This window comes from Spinacia oleracea, chromosome 6, assembly GCF_020520425.1.
Source record: "Spinacia oleracea cultivar Varoflay chromosome 6, BTI_SOV_V1, whole genome shotgun sequence".
NCBI lineage: Eukaryota > Viridiplantae > Streptophyta > Magnoliopsida > Caryophyllales > Amaranthaceae > Spinacia > Spinacia oleracea.
Genome location: NC_079492.1, coordinates 147,399,350 through 147,409,638, shown reverse-complemented (window position 1 = coordinate 147,409,638; position 10,289 = coordinate 147,399,350). Strand labels below are relative to the sequence as shown.

General features: G+C 36.2%; 2 protein-coding genes across 2 annotated transcripts; one reads left to right on the top strand and one right to left on the bottom strand.

The window, feature by feature from the left end:
• Window positions 1-5,518, top strand: LOC110781752 (SNF2 domain-containing protein CLASSY 4). Its single transcript, XM_021985802.2, has 4 exons — window positions 1-1,538; window positions 2,509-2,676; window positions 2,959-4,879; window positions 5,196-5,518. Exons 1-3 carry the CDS (start codon window positions 231-233, stop codon window positions 4,762-4,764), a joined length of 3,282 nt encoding a protein of 1,093 aa, XP_021841494.2. The 5' UTR covers window positions 1-230; the 3' UTR covers window positions 4,765-4,879; window positions 5,196-5,518.
• A 662-nt stretch (window positions 5,519-6,180) lies between these two features.
• Window positions 6,181-10,045, bottom strand: LOC110781753 (uncharacterized). The gene is made up of 3 exons (XM_021985803.2): window positions 9,066-10,045; window positions 7,393-7,651; window positions 6,181-6,747 (listed from the first exon to the last, which is right to left on the bottom strand). The coding sequence occupies exons 1-3, from the start codon at window positions 9,776-9,778 to the stop codon at window positions 6,571-6,573; spliced, it is 1,149 nt and encodes a 382-aa protein (XP_021841495.1). The 5' UTR covers window positions 9,779-10,045; the 3' UTR covers window positions 6,181-6,570.
• Window positions 10,046-10,289: the final 244 nt, after the last annotated feature.

Genomic DNA, 10,289 nt, shown 5'->3' with positions numbered 1-10,289 from the left:
ACATCCTCCACTCTCTCTGAAGTCTGAACTCACCTAACCTTCATTTAATTCTCTTTCTCTCTCCTCAATTTAATCCCTTTTACTTCTACGTTTTTTTCTCCAAAGAACACATTCTTAATTGCTTTTTTTTTTTTTTTTTTTTTTTCTTTTCCCTTTTTCTTCTGACCCTTCATCTTGTTCTCCTTCTTAATTTTCTCTGTTTTTTCCCCTGTTTTTTCTAAAGAAAAAAAATGGAGAATTTACCAGTAGGGAAGAGAACAAGGAGTCAAAGAGCAAGAATGTTGACTGAACAGAACAAAAAAGCGCGTTTGTCTGCAAAGAGAGAGTGGAGGAAGAAGAAGAAGAAGAAGGAAGGAGTTTCCGAAGGCGGCAGCGGAAAGAAAGATGGGATTTTGAGGGGGTTAAAGGATGATGATGACGATGATGGTAATGCAGCTATGGTTATTGACAAAGAAGAATTTATTAAATTTAGTGAATTAGAGGAGAAATCAGAAATTGAGGAAATGGGTATTGTAAAAAAAGAAGCTTTTGATTTGAGTGAATTGGGAAAAGTATCAGAAATTCAGAAACTGGGTTTTGTAAAAGGGGAAACTTTTGATTTGAGTGAACTGGTCAAAGAAACAGAAATTGAGGAAATGGGTATTATTAAAGAGGAAGTTTTTGATTTTGTTCATCAACAAAATGGACTGAATGGGGATGAGAGTGATGATTCGTTGCAGATTTTAGGAGAGAGATGGAATCCTCTTGGGTTGAATGATGACAATGATGATGATGATGATGATGATGCAAATGATGATGGATGTAATCATCCTTTGGTTGTGGAGATAAGTTCGGATGAGGATGGTGATGAAAGGAAGGTTGATGAAGTCAAAAATGGTGGGAAATCTGAGGAAAAAGAAGAAGATGCTGTGATTTCTGAAGAATCTTCAAGTAGTAGTAGTTCTGAGGAAGATGATGATAAGGATTTTATGGGTGAGGAGAGTGAATCCTCTGATGATTCTGATCAAAGTTCAAGTTCGAGTTCGAGTTCAGATTGTTCTGTTCAAGAAGTTGATGAAACGAAATTGCATTATTCTGATAATGTTGATGATAATGTTGATGATGATGAAGAAGTTGTAGGTGAAGAAGATGTTGTTATCAGTGAGAAATACGATGATCATAAATCGAAACACATCGAAAATAGAGAGAGAATTGAGGTTGAGAGTGGAGAAAAGAGGAAAAGAGGGAGGCCAAGAAAGAATACCAACACATTCGTGTTAGAATCTCAATCACCTTCTAATAATCGAGTTAAGAAGTCATCAAAGGATAATGAACTACAAAACACTATCCTTAATACTATTTTGCAGGTTGGAAATGATGGATTAGATGAGATTTTGTGTAATGCAAATAAGAGTTATCTTCCATTGAAGTTTGAGTATGGAGTAACAAAGATAGTTGAGGTGGAAAAGGAAGAAGAAGAGTTAGAAGTTGATAGTCTTTTCAAGGAGCTTGAGTTTTCTTACCAAGCTTGCAAAATTGGTGCTAATGATATTCCTATGGTATGGTTTTTAATTTCCTTAATTTCGATTTCTAGCAATTTTTAATGTCCTTAATTTCGATTTCTAGCAATTTTTTGATATTATATGATAAAATCAGTATATTGTGTGAAACCTTATTTGATAAGATGAATGAATACTTAATCTAATTGGTTGTGTACTTGTGTTGGCTAGAGTTGGCTAGTGAGTGAGTTTAAGTCCAATCTGATTAGTTTAACAAGGGTGTTTATGATAATTATGATAGGCGATGAAGGCTTAATTTAGGAGTTTTGAGTTTAGGTCCTAGTTTAATTTTGAGGACATCTTGGTTTAGTCTTGTGTCATTGATTCATCGGTACCATTGTGAGTTTCCATTTTTTGGTTTTGAAAGTCATATGATTTAGATTGAATCATGAACAAAAAAAATAGTCATATTTATAGTAATCAGGTTTGATTTTGAAAATTGACAACAAAAAACTGGAAACCACTTTTTGTGGTTTTAGTTTTGTGAAAAAAAATGGAAACAAAAAACACTACCGAAAGAGGCCTAAGGAAGCTAAAATGGATTAAGGAATGTGGCTTCACTCTTATTTATCTTAAGAAGTTGCCTTAAAATATGCATACATTTTACATACAACATAAACTCATGCTCTATAATATTTGATTCTGTATTTACCCCCTTCATTGTATAAGAGTAAGCTTGTTTATACAAAATACGCAACAATGCTTCCATTTTATACAAGGACATGTTGTACCTCTTTGTAATGAACTGTCCATAAGCTGTATTTGCATATTATTCATAAGTGAAATAATAATTATTCAGATTTCATAAGTTTAAGTTTTTGGCATTAACTTTTTTTGCAGTTAAACTGTTTCCTATTCTAGTCTTGACTATAATCTGTGTTGCAGTTGAACATCAATCAAAATTGGCATTAACTTTTTTTTGCAGTTAAACTGATTTCTATTCTAGTCTTGACTATAATCTCTATTACAGTATGATAATGACGGTGATAATGAAGATGATCCTACCAATGAAGCCATTTCACAAAAGGACCTTTGCGCGAAAGGGAAGCATTATCTCATTCTAGATGACGAAATTGGAGTAATTTGCAAATTCTGCTCACATGTATACCTGGAGATAAAACATGTTACACCAGATTTTGTAAGTTTGGCAAATTTCTTGTGTGTGAATCTTTTATGGTTTAACCTGTTGTAGATAGAACTGCTTTTGATAATGTACATTGTTGCATAATCACTCAACCTCTTCTCTTAAGGGTGCGTTCTATTCACCTGATTTTCACTTACTTTTCCTGTACTTATCTTATCTGAACTTAACTGAACTTATTTTTCCTGAAATAAGTGGAAATAATGTGAATAGAATAGTGTCTTAATATCCCTTTTAAATTTGTTTCTGACATTGGTTTTTTTGGATTTGTATGTGAAGAACAAGAACCTTTTTGGAAGAGGAAACAGAAGAGAATATGACAGGTTCCTATATGAAGATAAAATATCATGTAACGGATTTCAGTTTCCCGATTCTAGCTATGATCGCCGAGGTGATTATGATTATCCTAACCCGTTAGAAGATGTTCAAGGTACGGTGTGGGACCTCGTTCCTGGTGTTAAGGCTACCTTATACCCTCACCAACGCGACGGGTTTGAGTTCATATGGAAGAACATAGCAGGAAGTATCAAAATTGATGAACTTGGTAACCCTAGCTCATACGGTTTAGGTGGGTGTATCATCTGCCATGCTCCTGGAACCGGGAAAACCCGTTTAGCAATTGTTTTCCTACAATCTTTCATGAAGCAATACAAAATGGCAAACCCTGTAATTGTCGCGCCATGTAGCATGCTTCGAACATGGGAAGAAGAGTTCAAAACATGGAATGTTGACATACCTTTCTTCAGCTTAAATGATCACGATCTTTCCGGGAAAGAAGACCCAAAGATCCTTAACTATGCAGGGGATACAAAAGATAAGAAGACAATCCGTTCTATTAAGCTGTTAACTTGGGCTTCGGGGAAGGGCGTTTTGGGGATTAGCTATTCGCTTCTACAAAGACTTGCTGGTGAACAGGAGGGTGCAGATGAGAAAGTCAGGGAAATTCTGATCAGAAAACCCGGCATTTTAGTGTTAGACGAAGGTCATACACCGAGGAATGAAAAGAGTAACATATGGAAAGTGTTGTCTCAGTTATCAACAAAGAGAAGAGTGATTTTATCAGGAACCCCGTTTCAGAATAACTTTGAAGAACTCCATAACATAATATCCTTAGTTAGGGAAGAAGCTGAAGGTCCGGTTTTATCAGGTTATTATGAACAAGATGATAGGAGAATTGCACAGTTGAGGAAAAGGATTAAACCCTTTGTTCATGTTCATAAAGGTGAGATTTTAAGACAGACTCTCAAAGGACTATTTCATTCACTGATTATCTTAAAACCATCTAGTTTACAGAAGCTGTGTTTTGATCATTTGGCAAGGGTAAGATTAAGCTGTTTCTCATTTGATAATTTCGTCTCTTTAACATCAGTTCATCCTTCAATCTTTTGTAACAAAAATGTCAGAAACCCTAGTTTTATTGATGATGAATTCAAGGATTTGCTAAAGAAGCACAAGATGGACCTTGATGCAGGGGTGAAAACCCGGTTCTTAGTAGAACTCATTGAGATGAGTAAAGGTGAAAGAGTTCTTGTGTTTGGACAATACATACCTCCTTTGATCTTCATAGGAAATTTACTAAAAATAGTTTTTGGTTGGACTATGGGAAGTGAATTGCTTTATATGCACGGGCAACAAGATTTGAAGGAGAGGCAATCAATGATAAAGGTTTTTAATGATCCTAGAAGTGAAGCTAGGGTTCTTTTGGCTTCGACGAAGGCGTGTTGTGAAGGTATCCACCTCGTGGGTGCCTCGAGGGTAGTTTTGCTTGACGTTGTTTGGAATCCTTCAGTTGAAAGGCAAGCTATAAGCCGAGCTTATAGGCTCGGACAAAAAAAAGATGTTTTTGTTTATCATTTGATTACTTCGGGTACTCTTGAAGAAGATAAGTATCAGAGACAGGCAAGTAAGGAACGTTTAGGGGAGTTAATGTTTGCTTCTTCGGAGGAGGAAAGAATGGAAAAGAAGAGTACTAAGAGGTCAAGGATTTCAGAGGATCGTGTGCTTGAAGAAATGTTACATAATGAAAAAATGAAGGATTTGTTTGTGAGAATTATCTATCACCCGAAAAATGATGATTTTATCTGAAGCTTTTAGTATGATTTTCTGAATTCTGATCATAAATAAACCAAATGTACATATAGCTGCTGAATAGTGATGTTCTTGGTGAAATTCTGTGCTCTTTTGGTGGTTTTCCAATCAGGTGAGTATTTGTATCAGTCTAGTCAAGTAACTGTGTAAAAGCAACTGCATTTCACATTTTATTTTCTGTAAATTAACATAAACTGGTATTAGGTACCTGTTACATTTACTTAATTCTAATCTAGGTAAATAGGCAGTAACTTCTGAAGAAAAGTGTTTTTTCTTGGAAGATAAATGATGTTTCTGCTTCATGATATGAGATTATGTTCTGTAGTATCCTTTTTATTGCCAAAATGTTCCCTTCATTGCTTTCTTTTGGGATTTTGGATTTGTTTTGTACACTATGACTAATAATTTCCATACCATAACACTTGCAGAGTTGCAGATAAGCTTTTTGCTGTGCTCGGACTGAACCTCGGTCAAGTTGCAGTTTCTATGGGGGAGTGTGGTGATTTTTGTTATTATGGATGTTTTTTTGAACCAAGTTTGTTGGAGTATTTGTAGTCTTGTAAAGTGGTTAGATTTTTATGCCATCTTGTAGATTCTAATTCTGGTGCAACTGTTAGGTAATGTTGATTCTGGGTTGTAACTTTTTTTTATTTTTGACAGCTGGGTTGTAACTTGAATGCCTGTACACTCATATCATACAGAAACAGACATGAACTCTGCATTTTGAATCCACACCCTTTATTTCTGATTATTTCTTGGAGTGCAAATAGCTCAAAATTGATTCATTTCTCAGATGGCTGTGGGCTGGGCCAGGCCGAGGCCCAACCCAACATGGCACAAAAAAAGCACGGACCAACAATCCAACATGACCACCAAGTCGTGAGGCAGGACTCAACCCTATTTTTTTTGGAAAAAGCACTCTAAATTTTGAGAAATTAGTATGAGGGGCTGCCTGTGGAACCGGTCCCTATTTTGAAAATTTTGCCTTGGCCCGATGCAGAGTGGCCTTTTATGTGGGCCGAGATTGTGGCCCAAAGCCCGACCCTTCACGGCCCACAGCCATGCTCAGTAAGACAGCTCTACACGACTACACCGAGGAAGAGATCAGTAAAACATCCCCCTCTCGGTTTCCTTCTACTCTACACGGCTAGACTTCATGTATGCCTCACTTCGCGTACATGACCCAAACCAAATTGACCAATTCGACAACCCTTTACCATCTCTAGTCTGTACGAGTACTGTAATGATTATAATGACAGCATCAGGAGATCAGCGAACAATCTTCTGGAATAACTAAAAGAATAAAGCAACTTAACTAGCTGATTTATGAACAGTTTTCTGGCTAAATATAAAGGTGGACTTTGACTAGCTGATTTATGAACTGCTTTTTGCTTAAATAAGATGGAAACAAGATTGAATGCTGGAAACATAAGATTGAATACACAGGCAGTGTTTTTACAGATTGAAGCAAGCTATATTGATAAATAATATATAGCTGCTGTTCAAGAAACATTTGATCAACTACGACTACTACAAAAATGATAACCTAGACTATAGCACCTTCGGTGCCATTTCCAGAACATCACTATTTAGCTATGTACATTTGCTTTATGACCATCTATGAAGGTTGAGATATGACCTCCTTTGATCATCTATGTCTGCATTTTTACTGATTGTAGTAAAAAAAAGCAGCAGTTCTCAATCTCTCTTCTAGTAGGAAAGATGGAAGTACGAATATCAGACAGCAACCGATAAGCTAGAAAGAATCAACACGGAAACAGGAATCTTTTGATCTTCCTGAAATCAGACACTTTGAAGCAATGCTTTAGTGTTGATTCCTTCGTGCATTCTCGTCTGAACAGCTTTTACAGCTGCTACTCGTGCTGCATTAGCTGCTCTATTAGCAGCTGCTACGACTTTGTTAACCCTGTTATCTACTGTTTTCACCTTGTATGCTTTCTCAGATGCTTGCCTTGCTTTCTGCATATGAAACAAGAGCTTATCAGACCACATCTTCTTATCTTATTTACCCTCCTGTAGGTAGTAATTACGGCCTTACAAGCTTCTAAAATACCCCCTTCTCTCAAAATTTAGTGGTTACATTATCAGTAAACCCCAAATCCTGGTATTAAACATTGCAAATTTGACTAAGGATGCGTTCTATTAACCTGATTTTCACTTATTTTTTCTGAACTTATCTGATATGAACTTATCTGAACTTAACTGAACTTATTAAAACTTATTTTAGTTATAAATTGTACTTGGTCAACCCTTATTTTTCCTGAACTTATTATCTGAACTTATTTTTCCTGAAAAAAGTGGAAATAAGGTAAACAGAACAGAGCCTTAAGAAACCCCATCATAATTGATGTACTACGGTAAGCCTCTGCTTCATAATCATTTGTTTTATTAGAGGGGAAGTCATTACTCCGTATAAGCCATAAATATTTTAGGAAATTGTGACAATCCCAGAAATCATAAATTAGTTTATGTGACTAAAGTCTATAATATCCAGGCGAAGGGAGTAGAAATTGGTTGCAATGCAAGTGTTGTCAACCAAATACACTACGACTAGGAAAAGCTTAACAATATTTGCAAGAATTGGAACAGTTGAACGTTCTTTACCTGGATAGCAATAGAAACTTTGCAAGGAGAAGCTGAAACGGGAGAATTCGGCAGTTGAGTTTGACTGCTAGCTTTGACAAGCACCCCGTTTTGCCAGTAACCAGATTGAGCTTCCCATTTTCTGAAAGTGTAAACACCAAACCCGTGCCTTCTACCCTCGTGCCAGGATCCCTCGTATTGATGTCCATTGCCAAATTTGTAAACTCCAAAACCATGCATCTTATCAGCAAAGTATTCACCAGCATACACATCTCCGTTTCTGCAAAATGAATTTAGATATCAGGAAATTAGCCTTTTGCTGTAAAAGCAACACCCAATCATTTACAAACAGGTTTTACATGTAGAACTCATTGAATATAACATACTGTATAAGTTTAATGTGTAACACATTATTATGCTCTAAGCATAGCAAGAAAGCTATGCATGACTAAAGTGACAACTTCATGGACATTCTTCTGTCACCTAACTATAAACAGCCAAAACAAGGAAATACTCCTGCAGTTGCTTGTTAGCCAAAGGCCAAAAAGGAAAGTAGTCAAAGAATTGCTAAAGGAAGGGACATATCTCTCAGAAGGCTCAAACAACAACTAGCTTGTCTTAAGTTATTCATCATTATACAGAACGACATGAAGTCAGCAACTAAGAAGTTGCTAATAACTACCAAAATGCTTCGGAGTATAAATCACGCAGACAATAAGGCTCTGTTTGATAGGGTGTAAAATGTTTTCATGATAAACGATTTTTCCCTTTTCAATCATTTTACGTTGTTTGCTTTGGCAAGGGATGGAAAACAATCTTCCATAACTCCTTCAAATGTGGAAAAACCTTTTTCCATTTGAAATGGAGGGAAACCACTTTTCCATCTTTCCTCCTTACCTCCCTCTCCCTTCACCTCCTTCTCCCATTTTCTTTTAAGGAACCAAACAAAAGAAAATTAGGAAAACTAGTTTGGAATTGTATTTTCCCTTCGAAAAATGTTTTCCATGAAAAATCATTTTACACTAAAAACGTTTTACACTAAACCAAACGGCGCCTAAAAGTAGTAAAAACTTACAACACCACAAACTTGTCTTATAAAGATTCTTTCTTTCAATCTGAAGTACTCAAGCTCAATACTTTAGCACAGACACAATGTGCATTAACATCAACATTCCCTAAAAACCTCAACAAGGCTCTTGCCACCCACGACCCATGGCAAGATAGGAGCATTCTATGTGCAGCTTTGCGCAACCTCTCGCCACTAATTACAAAGAATTTTCCCAATTGACCCAATTCTCAAAACACAATGCACGTTGAGTATACTACCTCATAAAGTCAACAAACCACATTTTGCAATCCAGGAAAAATTAGAAGCTCGAACATAAAGTCAACAAACCACATTTTGCAATCCAAAAATAACTAGAAGCTTGAAACGACCGGTCAATGGTCATAGAAATCAATTCGTTTAGTTATCTTCTTCTCCTAGCAATTAGGGGAGGTTAATAATCTATTTGAATCAGTCCATTATACTCCAATCTAAAGCAATGAATAGTAAACGAAAAACGGTCAAAACACCTAAAAACAATGCAACACACTTGATACATCAAACCATACCAAAAAAATAACATTAAACAACATAATAAAAGGGGATTCACAAAAAAAAAAAAAATCAGAAGCTCAAACAAAAAAATTACCTATATTGGTAAAAACCAAATCCATGCTTAACTCCCCACTTGAACTCACCAACATACTTGCTACCATCTCTAGAAGCATAAACTCCATAACCATGGGATTGGCCATTAGACCACTCCCCTTGATAAACATCACCAGTATAAAATCTATAAATCCCAACCCCATGTCTCAATCCATTCCTATATTGACCTCTATATCTACTCCCTTTTGCCCATGTTTCAACACCATGCCCATCATACTTCCCATCAACCCAATCACCCTCAAACTTCCCACACAAGTAATAGTGATAAACCCCACTTCCTGAACATTTCCCCTTGTGAAATTCACCCTCATAAACATCCCCATTGCTAAAGCCCTTTACACTAAACCCTGAATTCAGGCTCTTTTCCCAATTGGGATTTGACCCAATTGACCAAACAACTTGATTTGAAGAATTTAGGGTTTGATTTGTTACAGAAACCTGAAATGGTTGAAATTGGGTGGTGAAAATTCTGGGTTGAGCTAAAGTTAGAGATACAACAAGAACAGCAAAAAAAGCAAATACCCAGATGAAATCGATTGACCTTGAGGTCAACAAGTAAAGAGAAGAGAGAGAAAGTAGGATGATAAGAAGATACAGAATTAGGGTTCTTCTGATCTTGGTGGAGGTATGGCTTAATCTTAATCTTTGATAAAGATGAAAGGCCAAATCTTTAGGGAGTGCTGCTGAATCCATTAAAGAGCTAAGTTAGTATTGCTTGATTGGTTGATTTTTGCTAAGAAGTTGGAGTTCGGCTCATCATCTAGGTCACAAACTCGGGAATTTGTTGTTCATTTTTTGGACTTGAATTTGGATTTGAAATGGTGGGTTTATTGATTGTGTTTCTGAAAATGTTTGATTTTAGGTTTAGTGGGTGGATGATTTAGTTATCTGTTGGCGAAATGGTGATGGTGGTTTGTGGAAAGCAAAGTCAAGTGGGTTCAACCTCTTATATTATGGATTATGGTGATGGGAATGGGAATGGGATGGTTGATCCAATTGGGCATGCAAGTGGGTACTAATTGAAGGGGACATCACATCTATATTCTAATCATCTAAATAATCTTATTATTTTTATATTTAATTAGTCATTATTGGAGATAGAATGTGTGTTTTTTGTATCATATAAACCTTATAATGTGTTGGATAGATTTTGATCCCTTAAAAACTTCAGACGTGAGTTGGTACTAATTGTTTAATGTTGGAA